At 48.9% G+C, this 20,750-nt stretch overlaps 2 protein-coding genes across 4 annotated transcripts in view; one reads left to right on the forward strand and one right to left on the reverse strand.

Annotated features, from left to right (window-relative positions):
• Nucleotides 1-20,750, reverse strand: part of Pard6g (par-6 family cell polarity regulator gamma) — a 1,244,350-nt gene that overhangs the window by 864,137 nt on the left and 359,463 nt on the right. The window lies entirely within an intron of this gene.
• Nucleotides 16,170-20,750, forward strand: part of Ctdp1 (CTD phosphatase subunit 1) — a 52,845-nt gene continuing 48,264 nt past the window's right edge. For both annotated transcript variants that reach the window (XM_051202235.1, XM_051202236.1), the window contains exon 1: nt 16,170-16,633. In XM_051202235.1, coding sequence (XP_051058192.1) covers nt 16,320-16,633 — 314 coding nt within the window. In that variant the 5' untranslated portion in view covers nt 16,170-16,319. The remainder of the gene's footprint in view (nt 16,634-20,750) is intronic.

A 20,750-nucleotide genomic window follows, 5' to 3' on the forward strand; every position in this document is an offset into this window, starting at 1 on the left:
ATTCATCTGTCGATGGGCACAATCTGGTTGCCTCTTACTGCTGTGAATCCGAAGAGTAGACAATTCCAGAAAACCCAGGTTCATTTCTTTGGGCCTATACTCAGTCTTCACTGTATCTGAGTAAATGATTTTATCTTTCCTTAAGCCTTTCTGTAAAATCTTACATTTATTTAGTTGAGATGTGTCTTAATAAATATTTTTCCCATTTATAACTACAGATACCGCCAGATAAGCTTCCTGATAATAAATAATACCCCGGGCCTTAAGAGAGATATGGAATGGAGGAGAAGAAAAACAAAGGGGGAGAGGAGGCAGGGCAGGTAGTGGGGGAGGGGCAGGTGTAAACCCTGGCCCACACCCCACCCACGGGCTGAGCTCTCCCTGAACCATCTACAGCTCTCATCCTTTCTACTCTGCCCTGTCCCTGTTAGGACAAGCCAGGCCTTTCCAACTCCTTCCCTCCTCTGAAACCATCCACTGTTATTTCTGGAACACGATGGCGCCCCTCTCCAAAAAAAAAAAAAAAAAAAAAAAAATCAACCCTCACTGTGCTCACTAAGCAGGGAGGCACAGGTTTTGTTTGGAGGATGTGGTAAACACAGACAAACAAACTCCACGTTGCATGAGTAATATTTGAAGATACAATTGTGCCCCAGTGTGGTGGCAGTTAGGAATGCAGACCGGAGAAGCCCCACCGGTGTGGGCGTGACAAATTTGCAAGGGTCATGTACATCATGCCATGTATGGAGCAAGTAAGTGGGTGACAGCAATGTCTCACGGCCCCCTGTGTGCCGCCTGAGAAGAGATGCACTGAGTCCAGCACCTAGTCATCTGCTCGGTCCCTCGGTAAATGTTTCTAAAGCATCCTTTCTATTCTCCCCGAGCTCTGTGGGCAGATGCTTCCCAACAGACAAGCCTTGTGCGAGCCGTGGCTGTGTGCACAACGGGAGAGGAGGTGTGGGAGTGTCTACCCCACAACCTGCAACTGTGCTGAGAAGCAGAGCCGCATCCCTCCCATCTAGTCTCCCAGAGAAAGCGGGTGGCAGCCCCGCCTGCGGGCAGCCACACACAGATGTGTGTGCGCAAGGGCAGAATAATTCTGACACAGGGTGACAGACTCAAAGAAAATCTATAGATGACCCAATGCTACCTCTTTAGTAAGCAGTCCCATTGGCTGCTCAGAATTTCAGTTTCTTCCAGGAGAAAATGAGAATAATAGTATAATAAGACCTCTGGTCACTAAAATCAAATAACCCAATACATGCATACCTGTATACATCTACATTCACATATGCTTGTAACATTCCATGGAAATGAGGAGGCACTTGGGGGGGGGGCAAAGAGAGGCCTGCCTGCTCCTCCTAATTCCGAAGCAGAACAAAGCTGGAAAACCCCAAGGGATTCACTAATCTGATTTTCAAGTTTCAGAGAACCTAGCTAAGCCTCATAGATGGCTGTGTAGCCCACAGATCCTGCATCGCCCCCGCCTCCTCTGCTCCAACTGAGCCCCCAGTGACACCCATAACTCCAAGCTCACATGGATGGATCCCTAATTCCATAAAGAGCTGCTTCCTGATTTCATTAGCTGCGTGATGAAGTTCCGTATCACCACGGAGCCGGCCTTCCCTTCGCTTATCTGATGGCATGAAGTAAATCAAAGGCCGTCTGCTTCAGAGGCCTGAGAGAACAAGGTGGAATTATCACCCCCTTGGTGGTGAAGGGTTCTCAAATACCACATCAGATGCTAGTTTCTGTCTGCTTCCAGAAAGAGAATTCCCACCACACTGAGTTAGAGGCCTCTGCTGCCCCTCCTGCACTGTCCACCACCAAATCCTGCAACCCCACCTGCAACCCCCACCCCAACCCCACCCACAACCCCCACCGCAACCCTCACCCACAACCTATCCATCCTATCTCATTAGTTTGCTTTTTGTTTCGAGGCAGTGTCTTACCATGCAACGGGTACTGGGTCCACCCAGTACTCACTATGTAGACCAGGCTAGTCTCAAATGCAGAGACATTCCCCTGCCTCTGCCTCCTGAGTGCGGGATTAAGGGTGTTTGTCATCTGTCATCATACCCAGCCTCCAGTACCTTAGTGTCTAACAGTCTTTTCTTAAGAGGAATTTAGTCTCATCCTCAATAAGATGAGTAACTAGTTAAATATGATTTTTTTTCCTAATACATATTCAAAAAATATACACAACCAGTCAAGCATTATACATTTGTAATCAAGTAGAAACTATGGTTCACATGCTCCCTAAAACACTACCCCAGGGCCACAGCTGCAGATGTGGTGTGTTCTGAGAACTTGGGAAACAAAGCTTGCCTTCACATACTTCCCCACTGTGGGACCACAGCCCAGTCCACACAGACCACAGGGCTATGGAGAGAGGTCTCCATCTAGTGGCCTCTTCTCTCATTACACCGGAGAGACACATTCATTCTGTTCCCCTGGGGGAGAGGGTGTTTCCTCTTTAATGAAATCAAAAGGGTGATGTTCTTATAAACTTGCGGATATGATGAAAGCCACCGAAGTGAACAGCTTAAGGAGGGTATAATATGGAAAATTCCACTTGTAGTTCTAAAAAGAATATTGTGAAAAGTTTCTCATGAGCAGAAAGGAATGGTCCATATCTTACGGTAGACTTACGTGGCCCAGTGAGGCTGCTACCTTCACACTGTTGTAGGAATGTGAATTTTGACACCCAGGGTCCAGAGTTTTGAAAAACAGAAACACTCATTTCATATGTGTTTGAAAACCATGTATCAGTTCCTGGGAGGCAGTCTGCCTAGGACCCCTTGTCTGGTATGTACTAAGTTGTTTCTTTTTAAGGCCAACTTCCCCCACTGAGATGCTAGGGTTGCAATTACTGATCTTAGACATGCACACAGGCCTTCACTCCTGCTGCACTGGGCTGGTGGGTGTGGTTAAATTATGATGTTTTATTCTAGGGGAGTAAGAAACATCTGCTTCTTGATGGGAGCCATGTGTTATTACAAGACACTACGTCAGGCATTTTAACACGATATATTCCTCACAATTACACTCACCACACAGAATACCGATGCAGAATCCCCACTAATGTTCTCATCACACACCAACTCAAGGATCTTCCTCTGCACCTCCGTGGGATTGATCAGTGCAATTATTCTGTAAAGGTCTTTGTCAGTGGATTCAAAATAACCAGAAACAGTAATTATTATTATTTAGGATTCAAGTGTTAATTTTCCAGCTGAGATGCAGCCTCAGCCACACACAGCTACAGGTGTGGATAAAAAGGAAAACGGAGTTGTCTGCACACAGCACATTTTCATATCTCCGGAAGGGGTCCTGGGCACACTGTCTCACTGTTCTGCAAGAACAAGCTGCCTGTGCAAGTATTGAAGATGCTGCTACAGGTGAGGACCCAGGGTGACCCTCGGGCTTGGCAAGTACATGCTATGCTCACCCTAATTGGTCTTATTTCTCCATCAGATAAGAAAGTATCTCTACAATCAAACCTGAAGTGCTGCCTGAGACAGGAAGAGACTTGTACTGCCTCCAGGGCACAGAGCCCCAGCAGAGCTGAGCAGGGCTGGAAAGCACGTGTGAGCAGTAGTAGTTGGGGATGAATTGGAGAGCCACGTCTGTGAGGAGCCACGACCCAGACTCTAGGATGCTCATCTTGCCTCCCCTCTAGCTCCCCTCCCCCTCCCCCTCCCTCTGCTTCCTCGCCTTTCACAGCTGTGAACACTCCCCACGAAGAAGTCCACCTGCAAGGCAGGTCCACTCTGTGATGCCCAGCGGCATCAGCGCTAGAACCTGATCTGTGAGAGGCTCTAGGCTAGACTGACCAAGGAGAGACTGGCAGCAAAGAAGACAGGAAAAGGAGACGGGCGGGGGGGGGCAAGAGGGGAAGCGATGTCACTGCCAATGGTACACAAAACTAGAACCACTGTGACAGGACACAGTAACCACTGTACACAAAGTAACGGGGAGTGGGGAAGCTAGAAAGACGCAAATGATCAGAAGTGACCCAAGAAGAAATAGAAAACCCAGCAAGCAAACAAATTTAACCGTGACTAAAAAGCCGACCACAGAGGGAAGGTCAGGCCCAGGCGGTTTCAGTGGCTAGGCCCCTCCAGCCTCTAAAGAAAATGCAACACCAGTTCTACACAACTCTTTCAGAAAAAGGACTACATGGCACTTCTGAGTCCATGCTAGGAAGCAAGCGTCACCCTGACTCCCCAAGTTCCATAGAGCATGGCCAACTGCAAGACTGGTTTAGCATCTGAAGGCCAACCGATCTATAGAAAAAAATGGGGAAATAACAATAAAACTCAACATCTGTTTGTGATTTTTTTTTTTTTTTAATCTTTCAACGAACCAAGACTGCGGGGAACGAAGTGTTCCCAGTCTTTGAATGGTAACGTGCAAAACCCACAGCCCATACAAGAGACAATGGCAAAAGCCTGAACATGTCCCCTTTAGATAAGAAAAAAGAAGTCTGCTCCCATTCTCCCCCTCAGCACTGTGCTGCAAGTTCCAGGCTTCTAGAAGGGGGGGGGGGAAGAAAACGGATCAGAACCACAGACGCTGAAAGAAAACTGTTAACAAGCAACCTGAAATAAAACACCCTAAGGGACATCCAAAAAGGAAAAGCCTACTCAACTGGATAAACAGTAAGACCACAGGACACAAAACCCATTCTATTCTGTATGCTATCAACAGGCAACCTAAACAGCCATCCATGGAAACAATTCCATTAAAAACAGCTCCAACTCACCAAGGGCCTGGGAGCGCTGTCTCCAACCCCACCTGAGAGGGGTGGTCCCAGCAGCCTGGACTGACAGACTCATTTGCCACCCAGGCACACATCCGGAGCTTGAAGAAGGCACGCCCTAACATCCACCCCATCTATGGCCTGCTGGGGCGTGCGATGGGACCGGTCCTGCAGAACCATAGCAGCAGGATACTAGAGAGAAATGTTGATGGGGGTCCAGCACAGATGGTGTGACCAAAGCCAGAGGCCTTGAGCCTGACCAACAACCCACGACAAAATGAACGTTTGCAAGTAAGGCAGTTTGGACACAAGGGTCTAATCTATGACACAGTGCAGCTCCCGGTGCCACTGATGAATGGTAGAGAGGTGGCAAAAACAGAGATGTGAGGTGCCTTTCTCCTCCTCCTCCTTCTCCTTCTCCTCCTATTATTATTGTTTATTTTTATCCCTTTTTAGCTTCCCTTTGGGGGGGGACACTACAAGAGGGAGAGGCAGATATAAAGGGACTGGGGGAGGTGAGTGTGGCTGCAGTGCCTGATGTGAAACTCCCAAAAAATCAAAAATAAAATAAAATGAAAACAGTCCCCAAAAGAATAGAGTGCCCTGGCAATGGTGAGCAAATGCCTTTAATCTCAGCACTGGGGAGTCAGGATCAGGAAGCTCTCCGTGAGATTTGAGGCCAGCTCCATCTGCACCCTGAGTTCCAGTCCAGTCAGGGCTACATGGTGGGATCCAGTGTGAAAAAAAATAATTTAAAAGTAAGATGCCTCTTAGTAAATGTAACAAAAACATGCAGGGGTTATGCCTCATGCACAGTGAAGCACTGAGCAAAAGCCTGTGGGCCGCAAGTGTGAATCAGAGTCACTGTGCAGTTTCTTTTCTCTTCTGAGTGCCTGACTTATAATAACAATAGGAAATTACACCCAAGCTGAGTGGAGATGCCCAGACTGCAACATTTTTATCCCCCAACCCCTCCATCTCTTGTAGTATTAACATATACATAGTGAGGGTTCTGTGGGGGAAATCAAACCCCTCACCAAAGTCTGACACTAGAATCCCAGTGGTGAAAACATGTGACTAGGATGGTCCGGAGGAGCGTGGGGGAGTTGTGAAACCTGTCCTGTCCCTGTCTGCTGTGATGACTCAAGAGGTGACAAATGATCAGACAGCAATGTGCCCTGCCCTCTACTCACACATCGATGCACAGCACACCAGCTGCTCTCATGGTGACAAACCCCAAATGCTGTCACATGCCCTCATGACTCCACCATCTCCACAGAGCAGAAGGGAGCCATGCCTGCATCCCCGGATTTGCAGTGCGTGCTACTGCCTCCTTTAAAACCAAAAGCAAACCAGGAAATGTGGTGCATTCCTTTTAGCAAAAGTTCACGTTCGCAAGAGTCCTGTTTCCCAAGAGCCTCTTTCCTTGAAAGTTCGGTGCTTTGTGGCACAACCTACAGGAGAGTGTCTGGACACAGCGGGCCATGGGTGAATAGAAAGATCTAGAAGGCCTGTGCTGTCTCAGAGCACAGCTATCCTGAGGTTAACCTATTAAGTGACAACACCTGAGATGCGGCTGCTTGTGTTTGTAGACTTTTACCCAATGGAGTTCTTGCCTCTCTCTGAAGCCCAAGCCAAGTGTATCTGTTCCTCCAAACTTCCTTCTGCTAGCAGGAACCTTCCTTCTATCCTCTGCCTTCTTCCAACCCTTCCCTCAAAATGAGAGGACTGTGAGCACCCACTACCTCGGAGGCTAGGACCATGTCCTTAGAATGTGAGCAAATGGAAAGAGAGAAAACAAGGGCAGAAGAGAAGATGGGGAGGGGGAGGAGTTAGTGTTCCCTTTGCATCTTTGCAACCCAGTTCCAAACAGAGCAGGGAGATGAGAGGGACTACCCACTCCAATGAGAAAGCATCCTAGGCACTTGGAAGGCCATCACACAGCAGAACGCGCAAACTCCAGCTTAGGATCCAGTTTTCTATGTCAGCACCAGGCTTAAAGGAATAAAGCAGGTATCTTCAAAGCTGCCAACCAAGAAAACCCTTACGACCTGAATGTCAAGGAGGGAAACTTACGAACGTGAAGAGACAAGCTGCCCAAGAGAACATGCTCTCCTGAAACCACCAGGAAGCCTGTCCTGAAAGGGTGCAAGAATTCTCCCACTGGGCCCATGGCTCCTGCCGGCAGCAAATGCTACCAAGTTTCCACCAAATAACACCAACCGAAACACACTCTGAAGAGTCCTAGGGATCCATCGGTACCATGGACACAGACTGGGGCCACAGAAATACCAACTTCAAAGGTAAGATGGGTAACTCTAAAAACCAAATGGGAAATAGAAGTGTAAATGAAGAAGCCTGTTTTTAAAATATCTGAAGTTTTATGAATGAAAATTTCAATTGCTGAACTGAAATCTCAAACTATGAGTCGAGATCCCAGCGTGTGGACCTGAAGAAACTGCACAGACTGCTTATTCTGAAGTCAGGAAAGGAAAAATAATTCACACAAGACTCGCAGGGGTAAATTAGAGATTCTGGAGCTTTAGCAGCTTACCCGGAGCTCCAGAAAGAGGACAAGGGAAGGAGAGTTGTCGGTGAGTTCATGCTTGAAGGGTTTCAGGAACTGACTGAATTAATGAACCCACAATATACATTCCACGCTGAGTAGATGGAAAGAAAGCCACCCTCAGACACATCACAAATGGAAATAAAAGGATAGGTACTGGAGGGATGAATCAGCATTTAAGAGCACTGGCTGCTCTTCCAGAGGACTCAGGTTCTATTCCCAGCACCCACATGGCATAGCTCAGGACTGTCTGTAATTCTGGTACTAGAGAGCCTAACACCCTCTTCCAGCATGTACACAGGGTGCACAGACACACATGCAGGCAAAACATCATAAACATAAAATTAAATTTAAGAAAGAAAAATAAAAGAAGTAATAGACCGAGGGTTAAAAGACTCTCTACCAAAACGTGCAGGATGTCACAGCATGATTCTAGGAAGGATATGTATTGCACCGTCGTTCCCTAAACAAAAGCAAACTGCAACTAAGAACAAAACATTTAATTGGAAATGTAGAAAAGACTAACAGTGAATCCAAGGAAGCTGACAAACTCCAAGGAAACACATTTTCAGCAGATGAAGGCTAATGTTTGATAGACAATATTCTGAAGTAGCCATAAGAATATTTCAGGAGATGAGGGACGGATCTGTGCTGATTTGAATAAGAATGGCCCCCACGGAAGCATGTGTTTAAAGACTTCATCCTCAGTTGTTAGAACTTTTTGGGTAAGATTCGCAGATGTGGCCTTGTTGAAGGTGTGGCCTGGTTGAAGAAGGTGTGGCCTGGCTGGCGTTGCCCGCAACATACCTTTCCTGTCCTGATGAACTTTATTCTCAAAGTGTGACCTGGAATGGACCCTTTCTTGTTTAAGTTGCTTTTGTTGGGTATTTTGTCACAGCTATAGGAAAAAACCAACTAATACTGGATGCTTGTTTACTCTGTGCTATTGTATATTAGAAGTAGGTAAGTTGGTTTTGCTTTTACAGGAGCTCACAGTTAAGGTAAGGATCCAGATGTTATGCTGACCCCGCCCTCTGACAGCTGGCAGGGTGTGCATGCCTGCATTCAGGCAGATATTTGGACAACTCAGAGGGCCTTGTGTTGCCTGGCTACATCATGTGTTACTGCTTAAGGACTCTGTATGTGAGCGCAAGCTTTCCCTTTTAAGCGAGTGCCTCCTACCTGTTTGTTCCCTTCCATCTCTCTTCCTGGTTGGCCAACACCTACCCCTCCCTTTGCTCCCTTCCCCAATCGACCTCACGTGAGTTTTGTTGAGTTTTGTGGTTCGCGTTTCATCACCCGCAGCTGCAGCAAACAACAACAGTTAAGAACCATCCTTGAGCCTCAGGAAGGACTTTAGACTTTTGAGCAATGCTCGAACCGTTAAGACGTGAGGACTGTTAAAGTTGGGCTGAATACTTTTTGCGTTACAAGGCGGTCACGGGCACATGGGAGTTGGGTAGAATTTTGTGACTTGAGCCTAAGACGACATCTCCCAGAAAGTCACGTGTTTAAAATCTTGGTCCCCACCAATAGAAAATTTGGGGAAGTTATGATTGGCTGGCAGAAGTGTGTCACTGAATGGGTCATTACTGTTATAGCCTCACCCTCGTGGCAACCCAAGATCTTTGTAGTTGCCCTCGGGGTAGACCCAAAAAGGACAATATACGAAGCCGTGAGAAGTTGGGTCTGCACTGGACATCTCAGGCGTTGTATTTGCACCATTACGTTGGGACTGTTAAAGCCTAGGGACTTCTGAGGTTGGAAAGAGTGCATCTTACGTCGTGCCTGTGAGCAGGGGCAGCAAGGGTGGAAAGTGATTCGAATGTGAAATGTCTTCCATGGGCCTGGGTGTTTGAATGCTTGTCTCCTGGCTGGTGGTGCTGTTTTAGGAGGAAGCTTTTGGGGTCTTCAGAGAGTGGAGCCTCACTGAAGAAAGTGGGTCCCTGCAAGTGGTTCTTGAGCTTTTGGTAGCTCCACCTACTTCCTGCCCTGCTTCCCAACGAGAGATGCAGTCTGGTGGCCATCATAGAGTTTCTCCCTCCAACAATAAACCTATCCTCCCTCACACTGCTGCTTTGTTAGGTATTTGGCATCAAAGCTTAAGAAGGGATCTCATCTGTCGTGACTGGAAGGGACACGAGGTGGCTGGTCACACTGTCTTCCAGAGTCAGGAAATGGAGACAGATAGCAGCACCCAGGGGTTCGTCGGCATTGTCCCTCTTACCCCAGCCCATGGGACAGTGCTGCCTACATCCCAGGTAGATCATCCATCCAAAGTTAAAGCTCCCTCAAAACTCCACCAAAGACACTCCCAGAAATACATCTACGAGGACTGTAGATATCAAGTTGACAATAAAGACTGATCACCACAAATCCACCCCTTGTCGACCTGACACCCGAGCACGCCACTTTTTAAATCCCCCCCCTCCAAAAAGTTCATGGCCATCTTCTGCTACAAAGGGCATTCAGTTCCATCTTCAAAAGTCCCCTAAGTCTTAACAATTTAAAAACTGTTCAAAAGCTCAAAATAGCGTCTCAGGCCCAAGGCAATCTCTTACGCATGAGCCTGTTTAAAATTTTAAAAACTTGCATACGTTCCAATATGCAACGGCACAGAGTAAACACTGTTATTCCAAAACAGAGGAAAGAAGGGATAGCGAAGGCTAGCCAGGAGCAAGCTGAAACCCTACCAGGAAATTTCCAAACTTGCATCTCCATTGCCAGCATCTGGAACTCATCAGAGACTCATTTAATTTCCAGTGACCTTTGGGTAGCCCACCCTAAGGCTGTACCACCTTTGGCGCAGGTGGCCTCTCTTGTGAGCCAGCTTCATTCCATGCCTGCTGCTTCCCTTGGTGGGTGTGTCACGCTCCAGGCGTCTCTAACATTATTGGGTCTTCATTGCAATTTAGGCTTCCCTTTGCCTGCTTGTGGGGACTCAGGGACTCTGACCCTGTCAAAGTTGCCTGACACCTGTGGGTGGGTGGGTGGCATTGTGAAACCTTGGTGCGAGTCTCCACTGTCCTGCCTACTTTTGCACTTTGAATGCCTGCAAAGCCAGCACCATGTGGATGATACTGGCAGGTTCCACTGCCAGCTCAGGATGTAGCCTGGCACCTCTACCGCCACGGTGATGCCCTCTGTGGCTGACCCTGGGAAAACACTCCCCTACCCAGTTGTTTGGAAATAAAACAGCTCTTGAGCATCTCTCTCAGCCACTCTCCCTCCAGATGGATCCCTGTTAGCACAGGTTAGAGCCTTCAGTGGCTGGGATCAAAGCACCTTCCTATTGTCTCAGTCCAGAGCCCAAGGTTGCCTCCTGAAAGACGCTAAGGTCCTTAACAATTAGAGCTGTTTTCTCCTCGCCTACTTTGTCTGCAACTTTAAACTCTCCCACACGTCCTTCCTCGTGAAACTGCGTGTTTTTCATATGGTTTAAAGGCTCGCTCTGAATCCCAAGTGCAGCGAATGGTAACCATTCCACGGTCTTAATGCCCTTCAGCCTCAACTTCTCCTCTGCCAATGCCTCATTCTAATTTTAGGACACGGGCAGAGCGCAGCCAGATCTATCCCCCCTCCCCCCGCGTAAATGGCCTCTCGTTCAATTCCTAATAGATTCTTTGTTCTCCTAGGAAACCCTGTAGCGGTCTTTCCTGCTTGCTTTCCTGTTGACATTCTGATCTTTACATTCTCGCCACTGAGCATCCTGGGATCTTCCAGTTCACAGTGCCAAACTCTTCCCACAAACTAGTTCCAGAGTCCCATAAGCCACTCCGTCAGGTGGTCATAGCAACAGCTCACGCCTCAGTACCAACTTCCTGTCTGGGTTGATTTTCTTGTCACTGTAAGAAAATCTCTGCAGAAACAACTTAAAAGATGTATTCGGGCTCAGAGTTCAGTGAGGGGTTCAGGGCAGCACAGCAGAAAGGCTGCAGAGTCCAGCTGTGGCTGCCGCACGCTGGGGAGCCTGAGAGCCCATAGCGGATGCCTCAGCAATCCCCACCTGGTGCCAATGGCCTATAAGATTTTCTGGAATGCCACTGCTGTTCAGTCCACATTGGAAGGTCGAAAATGCTGCAATCTGATGTCAGTGAAGTGTGGCCGCAGCAGCAGGATAGTCACACTCATCATCAAGAAGCAAAAGCTGCTCTTTTTTTTTTTGCCTCAGACCTTTTTATATTTAGGCCATCTACAGGAAGGTGCCACCCACTCTGTCATATCCCCAGTCCGTGTGATTTTTTTTTTTTTTTTGCCTTTTTAAAAAATATACACTTGTAACATGAAAAGTAAATGACCCAGTGGCTGATATTGGGGTTCAAACTTCAAGCTGAATATCAGAAAAGCAAAGCAGCCAAAGCCACTAGCTCTTATCTCTACCTCAGGCTGAATGGGCCGAGCCGGTCTCCCTGAGCTCTCATCAAGCCTCTCCTCAGTGTGGCTGGAGAGCAGATGCCTCCTACCCTCAGTGTGTGGAGTATGAATGGTTCATACTGACCACTGAAAGCCCTGCTCCTATCTTTTATACCCTCTAGTGTGGGATTAAAGGCATGGGATCTGTTACTCTTTTAGACTGATTCAATCTTGCGTAGCCCTGGGTGGCCTTGAACTCAGAGAGATCTGTCTATCTGTTAATCCTGAGTCCTAGGATTAAAGGTGTGTATCACCACCTTCTAGTTTCTGGCTGCTACGATTAAAAGGTGTGTATCTGGCTTTTATGGCTTGTGGCTGACTTTGCTTTCTGAATGCTGGGGCAAGGTTTAATAAATCATAGATAATATCACCACATACACTACCTTTGAGAAAATACCCACTCTGCCTCTTTTGAGCTCAGTCTGGAGAGCAAGCCTACCTGCCCATTTTTAAATTGCCTTTGAGTTGTAGAAATTCTTTGCATATTCTGGATATTAGCCCCTAATCACACACATATACCTTGCAAATGGTTTCTCATTTTGCAAGCTGTATTTCCATTGTTGTGTCTCCTGAGAGCAGACATTTTCCAAGCTTGATGTGGTTTTGTTTGTCTATTTTTACGCTTTTGCTTGTGGATCTGTCATATCAAGAAATCAATGCTAGGTCCAATGTCATGAGGCTCTTCCTGTTCTAGAAATTTTGTGGTTTTAGATCTGTCTTCAACCTAGTTCAAGCTTACTTTCACTTACCTTACAAAGATGTGTGCTCACAGCTTTTCTGAAAGCCACAAGCTTGTGCCTGGAACAGAAGACGGGTTTTAAGTGTAGGCATATAGACATGCATATGAAAGTCTGCTAGCCTGAGCAATCTGGCCTTGTTGAGGTGTTACTCTTGCCCTGGCGACCCTCTCATCTTCCCTCTTAACTGCCTCTCAGATTTGACCTCACTAGCATCGACCAGTATCTGCTCATCAGAGAACGGGGTCTGAAAGAAACACATCTCAGCCAGGAAGACGGATGCGGTGACTCTCCAGCTTGTGTAAAACAGTCTAGGTAAAGAATTCAAGAGAGGTGGAGCCTTCTTCTCCTGGGTCATAAAGATTAATTCATCGCATGTATAGATAGTATGTTAGGTCCCAACCTCAGGACAATGGCTGTGTCAAAACTGACACTGGCTGCCAGGTCCTCCCAGCATCCCTCAGTCCCTACCTGTTACAAGGTCTTCTTGGCTGGCATCCCCAGCCCCCTCTCCTAACCTTCTCCAGCTCAGAGCCTTGGCTGGGGTGCCCTTCCTCCAGCAGCTCTTCCCTGTGTAATTCAGCCATTTTGGATACACTACACTGGCTTTTTTTTTTTTTTTTTTTTTTTTTTTTGCCTCTTGCCCTCTTGGCGGCTGTGGCTGCCCCTGGTTCTCCTCTACTAGTCCCTTCCCCTCTTCTCATGTGGCCTGGTTTGGTTGGCTGGTCATGTTTGTTGCAGGATAAATAAAAAACCCAGACACTGATCCTGGGATTCAAGCCTCAGGCAGAAGATCCTGCATAGCAGCTGGGCACGAGCTCGTACTCTACCTCAGAATGAAAGGCGATGCTGGCTCCACCTAACCTTGGACTCCTGCCTCTCCTCGGTGTGGCTGGAGAATGAATCCCTGATACTGACTACTGAAGACCCTGCTCCTATCTTTTATACCCCTCTAGTGCTGGGTTTAAAGATGTGTGACCCCAGGAGCTGAGAGCATCTTTGTGTGAGCTGTTTCTCTTTAGGACGGGATTAATCTTGTGTGGGGCTGGGTGGCCTTGGATTCACAGAGAGATCTGTCTGCTTCTTAATCCTGACTCCTAGGATTGAAGGTGTGCACCACCACCTCCTAGCTTCTGGCTGCTGGGATTAATGGTGTGAATCGCCACTGCCTGATCTCTATAGCTTGAGGCTGGTTTTGCTTTCTGAATCCTCAGGCAAGCTTTAAAAAATCAAAAATAATACATCACCACACGTGTTCAGTCTGGACCCTTCCGGATGCTGCTCTGGCGGTGCTTTCCCTCACTCATATCTACAATAACCCTCCTCCACTGTACATAGGAGCAATCATGTCCCTTTAGTTCTCTTCATTTATGGTGCTTATATCTTTCTCAATAGATCCCCAAATCCACAGTTTAAAACGGTAACTTTAGTGTATCGTATTTGATGGCAGAACCTGATATGAATTGGCATAGGATAATTTCATTTCACTTACATTTTTTTTTCTGTGATGTTTCATGAAGGTACTGTTTCTACTGGCAGATGATAGATCTGCACATCAATTTCTTAAAATCTGAAAAATTATGGACTCTGAAACCCATCCATTCCTAAGATGTTAGGGTAGAGCGCTGTAGCTTACCATAAACTTGCCTGGCTATGGCCTCACCTTCTGCAAACCGGTTACCATTCTTTCCAATGAGAAACAATTCTTACCATCTGTCTGATGCTCATGTTTTGTCTCAGCTTGTACAAACAAAATAACTGCCTGGTGGATTTGGGCTGTAGGACAGAGGTCACACCCCCCACCCCCAGTCTCATAATCTGGTTACATGATTTCAATTTATTTCCTTATTTATTGGTGGACTAGTAATAACTTGGAGAACCTTTTGCTTCTGCACACTGCAATCTTCACTTGGTGTCTTAGGGAAGCTACCACATGAGGAAACATTGGCCCAAAAGCAACTTGGGAGGGAAAGGGTCTATTTTGCTTACTCTTCCACATCTTTGTCTGTGTTGGTTAGGGTTTACTATTGCTATGATGGAACAGCGTGACCAAAAGCAAGGTGGGGAGGACAAGAGTTTATTTGGCTTGTACTGACACTTCATAGTTCATCATTCGAGGGAGTCAGGCAGGAACTCAAACAGGACTGGAGCTGACACAGAGGCCATGGAGGGAGCTGCTTACTGGCTCGCTTGCTCTGCTTTCTTTCAGAACCCAGGGCCAGCCTAGAGGTGGCTCAATCCACAATGGGCTGAGCTCACCCATGTTAATCACTAATTAAGAAAATGCCCTAGAGACTCGCCTATTGCCCAATCGTATGGAGTCATTTTCTCAATTGAGGATCCCTTCTCTGATGACTCTAGTGTCAAGCTGACATAAAACTAGCCCTCACTGTCCGTCATCGAAGAGAATCCAATCCAGGCAGGAACTGATGCAGAGACCATGGAGGGGTGCTGCCTGCTGACTTGCTTGGCAAGTTTTCTTAGACATTCCAGGACCACCAGGGCAGAGATGACATCACCCACAACGGCTGGGCCCTCCCCATCAATCACTAATTAGGAAAATGCAGCACAGCACAGACGTGCCTATGAGCAAATCTCACAGAGGTCATCTTCTCAATGGAAGAACCCCTCTTCCCAAAGAACTCTAATTTATACCTGCAATGTAACGTCGGTAGAGGCCCAATCAATGAACCATGCCATCCTTCGAAAACCTGTAGCAATTTTAAGCAACGCAACGCAACACACACACACACACACACACACACACACACACACACACACACACACACACAGTTTTAATCTAGAAAACTAAACTCCCGCACGCTATTCGAGGCACTTTAGGCAATTCGTTGGGACACACAGCCAATAGGAACAGAGGCCTCCTGGCTCTGCAGAGGATGCGGTAACAAGGGTAGGCATCTTTGGGGCAAGCGTGCTCACAGCCTGTTACACCCACCAAGCTTTAAGAGCGTGCTATTGGATAGGATTCAGAAACTGCGAGGTCTCCAGTCCCGGGATCCTCCTGGCTCCCCACTTGTAGGCTTGATGAACGCCCCAAACAGGACCCGATGAGAAATGAGCACATCGCGGTCCGGGAGGGGCGAGCAGGCGAGGCGGACACCAACCACGGCCCCTCGCTAGGACTCCACTCTGAAAAGAGCGCCAGCTGCTGGCGGCCAGTGCGCACGCCCCTCCTCCGCCGAGAACCGGACCCGGGCAGAACCGAGTGGGGCCAGCAGGGACTCGGTCTCGCCGCCCCAGTATTCGCAATGCACCACGGGAGTGGTGGGACCGGGCTTCGCGTTGCCTGCTGGGAGTGGTAGTTTCTCTTCACGTCAGGACTGCAGCCTTCAGCCTCGCACAGCGGTCCGCGCTGAAGGCTCTTGAGCGTCCGAAGTCTCCCGTGGTCGGAACTCGCGGTGCACGACGGGAGCTGGCGCAAGGCTCGCGCTGCATGCCGGAACCTGTAGTCTCGATGCGTCAGGACTCGCAGCGTGTGGCAGAGTCTAGTGACAGCGGTCCGCGTGGCACCTGTGTAGCCTCAACACGGCGGACCAGCGCCCGACGGGTGCGGGCCAGCTCCCCCCGGCTTCGCGTGGGCCGACTGTTTACCCGCGGCCCGAGAGCACGCAGCCTCGCGTCGGCACGCCGCCGGCCCCGCCCCCGTGACGTAGCACGCCTCCCGGAAGTGAGTGCGCAGCGAGCGGCGGGTGAAGCCGGTGTCGGAGCGGGAACCGCAGTGTCGCCGCCGCCCGCGGTGGGCGCCGCGCCCTGAGCGCCCGTGATTTCGCTGCTCGCCTCCGCTGTCCTGACCGCGCTTGCTGCTCGCTCGGTCGCGATGGAGGCGCCGCCCGCGGCCGGCGTTGCCACCGAGGGCGCTCCGGCGGCGGCCGGGGCAGAGGTGCGCTGCCCGGGCCCCACGCCGCTGCGCCTGCTCGAGTGGAAGGTGGCGGCGGGCGCGGCGGTGCGCATCGGCTCGGTGCTGGCCGTGTACGAGGCCGCTGCCTCCGCGGAGCCCGCCGCACCAGCCCCGGCTCGCACCGCCTCTGGGGGCTGCGTGCGCGCCGCGCGGACCGAGCGCAGGCTCAGGTCGGAGCGCGCCGGCGTGGTCCGTGAACTGTGTGCGCAGCCAGGCCAGGTGGTGGCCCCTGGGTGAGTGAGTGTGCGGGGACCCGGGTCTCGGGGCTCTCCCGATGTCGTGTGGTGGTGGTGGTGGTGGTGGGCGGGGGCGGTCTCTGGGCTACCGCTGTGATCTGGCGTGCAGGGCCGCCCCAAGGTGCCGCGGTATGAGGTTATGGGAAGGATGGTCGCCGTTTGTGATCGTGTCAGACCCGAGTTTGAAAAGTTGTCGGTGACCCAAGGTTACCCGTTTGGGAAATGTTTTGCATTCGTCCCTCTTCTGTAATTGATGGGCTCCACCTTTGTGAGTGAAGGCAACCTGGGTGGCTGTGCCCATAGGACTACTCAGGCAGGTTCCAGGCTCGTTACTGAGATAGAAGCTGTGGGGCGTGTGCCTCCTTAAACGCTTATAAAACTTGGTGAACGCGGTTGTAAAAACCGGGTGGTTCAGCAACATAGCCACGGGAAGAGAAGGACCCAGGCTGCATCGGCTGATTCGTACGTAGTCCTCTAGAAATTCGAGGATTCCCTTGCTGTCTTACGTGTGTCCTAACTCTACTGCATCCGTGAATTGGTTTGATCTGCCACTGTCTGTCTTTATGCTCGGTTTTGCCAGTGCTGTTGTGTGTTGAACATGAGTTAACACGTGGGCTTGTGTGTCACATGGCTGTGATTGTTTTGGTTGTAACGAACAGAAACTGCTGGGGGAGGTGAGCGCTCCTGCCTACAGTGTGTTGGGCTGGGAGCGTCCCTCTGAAAGCATTCTTTCTGTTCCTTTTCTGGCGTCCTGTGCCTCTTTTGGTACCTATCCCGCCTTTTGAGTGTTTGCTGCCCACCGTTCTCCATAAGGAAAAATTTCACAGACGGAGAACCCTGCCTGGCTGTCTTCCCGGTTACTCCCCCTAGCGCATCTTTGGAGATGTTGCCTGGGTTCTCGGCCTGTGGACCTTGCACCTGTCTACTCCTACCCGCTGTATGCTGGAGAGTGGAGTTGCACAGCTACCAGGAAGACTTGCTTCCATGGGGCTGACCTCCTGAGAGAGCTGCCTGCTTGGCTTCTTCTGGGAAGGCAAGGCCATGGGCTGGCTTGGCAGGGGCACTGTTCCTGCATCGGAGAAGCTGCTGTCTCAGCTTCACCTGTGCCCTCACGAGCAGTGGTGATACCCCGCCTTCTTGAGTAGAAAATGCCCACAGTGAATGGCTCGTTTCATTCTGGTCCCCCGTGACAGGAACACTGAGGCCCAAACAGGTACCACCATTCTCCCATAAACTAGCTAGTATGTGTGCATACATACCCAGGCTCAGATCCACCACTCTGGTGAATCAGACCTACCCCATTCATTACCCAAGGAGTCAGCCAAGTGGCTACTGTAATGAGTTCCCAACTGGTATTTGACTCTTCTCTTTGATGTTTAAGATCTTGGTGCTTAGAGCAGTGACTTTTAGCGGGACTTTGAAACTGATGAGTTGTGTCCCTTCTCAGATGCAGCATCTAGGTGTCCCTGCAATGATTCTTGCAATCCTGGAGCACCTGTACCAAGGGTTCAGTGATGTCAGGTGAATTCCTGCTTCTGGGAAAATCACTCGCAACATTACTTTGATTTAAAATGTTTCCTACTATGTGCATTTGTAGACAGCATTTTGTGAGCATCCTGGGGAGTGTTGCAGTGAGGTGTCTGCATATTTCCCATAGTAGTCCTGTATGCCTGCATGTACACAGGGTAGCCAGTGTGAAAGATCCAGGAAGGAGCAGTTAACAAAGCCTCAGTTTAAAGCTGTGTTTCTGCCCTGTGCTGATTCTAATAGTTTCTTTGGAATAAATTTCATGGCTGTGGATTGCCTTTCCCAGTTGAACTCATGGGTGTTTGGACATGGTGCAGGGGCTGATAGACATGTAGTAATTTTTGGAACTACTGACTCTTGGGGATACCAGTTGCACCACCCCAAAAATATCTGTCATACTTTTGTGGAACAGGAACAAAGTTTAAAAAAAAATTCACCGAGTTAAGTCACTTTGTAGAAACAGCACTCAGTAGAGAGTTGTCTTCATACGGCATCAGCCTGGCAGAAGCAGCATCCACCACTGTGCCGAGGATGCTGCAGGCAGCAGTCAACAGAGCTCTTCATCTACAGTGTGTACAGGCTTTTTTAGCACACAGATTTCAGCTAAGTGGGCCCTGACTCCACAATTTAATTGCCCAGGTTGGGTATCCTTAATTTTAAAATTCAGAATCTCAAAGATTCCAGTATCCAAAACCAGGGCATGTTTGCTTTTGAGTTCTCCAACGCTCAACATGTGAGGCCTATGTAAACATACCAAACCCCAGATGGCCCCCACAACTGCTAGTGTTTTGAACAAGGGGCTTGCATATTAAGAAGTCTTTCTAAAGGACATGTGCATTTCCTTGTTTGAGAAAACAGAGAGTAGTAGATATCATTTGATCGTGGGTATTGAGTGATTTCTTGCCATGATTGATAGACGTTGGTCATCAGAGAGCTGCCTGGCTCTCACCAGGGACCCGGAGCCAAGAGCCCTCTGTCTTTAGAAGGGTTTCTGTCTCTGGCTGCAGCCTCATCCAGCAGCAGTCCCATCACAGCTGCGGCTTCATCCCAGGTGGGGACCCCTGAGGGACGGCGTCAGGAAGCAGCAGCCATGCCTGATAGCCCGAGCTAGATGCTGACTTCTTTCTGTGCAAATCTCAGAATCACACTTAAGACTGCCTTATAATGGGTTTATCAGAGCAGTACTGGAAGCTTGCTCATGATTCAAGTTCTGGTCTTCCAGCAATGCTGCCCCCTTCTTTCTCAGTGCTGGGATTACAGCTATGCACCACTGAATCTGACTCCATATTCTTAAAATCACATGGGAGAGCCAACATTTACTGACATTTGCATTAAACCTTTGTAGAGTGATTACTCGATGGTGGGCCTTGGACGCCCCCCCACACACACACACACTTAAGTCATCCACTTACACAGACTTAATGATTGGTGAATTCAGAACTGTTTTGGGGAGACTCTTGTCCATCTTCAGCTTGCCTGTTGGCAGAGGAAGCATCTGTTCATAGGCCTTCCTCCCTTCTGTTTGAGTCTCTCCACACCAGTGGAACCTATGGCTCTTGTGATGAGTGGCAAACTCGGCACACTGCTGAGAAACTTGGTGGTAGAATGTCTGTCTTATACAACTGCCTAAACAGTACACAGCTGAGTTAGTCTGCCAAGACATAAACATTACGTCTGGGGCAAACCGAACCGAGTTTTCATCGTGTACTGCACTTGTTTGGTCCTCTTGGTGTCTCTTCTGAGGTCAGGCCACTCTGAAGGCTCCGTAGGCAGCATGAAGAGGTTCTGAGCCCGACATCTTTGTGGTTTCCCTGCCCATTATTGTCCCAATTTCTCCCAGGATTGGCCAGTACCACAGTTTTGAAGAATGAAAGATCACCCACAGCCTGGGCGTTGTGGCACTATTGAGCACAGATGTGTGCACTTGGTGATAGCAGACCTCATTGACCGTTTACTTGATACTAGCTTGTTTTTGTTGAGACCATGAAGCTGGGCAGAGAAGGTGGCTTGTGCACTAATAAAGACTGATAAAACTGTGACCCCAATGGTTGTGGTTGTCACTGTTGTTTTGGTCATTAGCAACATCCAGTCATGCCACATCTGAGTTTGTTCCCAAAGAACTCTGTCTGGTTGAAGTTGAAATATGTTGCTAAGCTGTCTTTTTGAGCTGTGCTAGGACTGTTTCCCCAGTACTTCATCCTCTTGGATGAAAGATGTAGCTCTCTGCCGAGCAGGTATAGAGAGAAAGCTGAAGGTGCACAGTGGCACACTGCTTGGTAGGCTGCCATGTTGTCAGCCAATGGCCACTTAGTATACTGTTAGATCTTATGGTGCTAGAGCTGAGTAGAAAACAGGGATAATGGTAGATACTCTGTAACAGTTTACAGGGAGAATGATACTCTGTATCCGTTTATACTGGCTAGACCTTATGGTCTGCAGCAGGAGGAGATACTGATAGATACTGTGTAGCAGTTTACAGGGAGAGTGATACTCTGTATCGGTTTATACTCTCTGTCCTAGACCTTTCTTGGTGTTAGAGCTCAGTAGGAAACAGGAAGAATGATAGATACTCTGTAGCAGCTTACAG

The sequence above is a fragment of the Phodopus roborovskii genome, unplaced genomic scaffold (genome assembly GCF_943737965.1).
Source record: "Phodopus roborovskii unplaced genomic scaffold, PHOROB, whole genome shotgun sequence".
In the NCBI taxonomy this organism is placed as follows: Eukaryota; Metazoa; Chordata; class Mammalia; order Rodentia; family Cricetidae; genus Phodopus; species Phodopus roborovskii.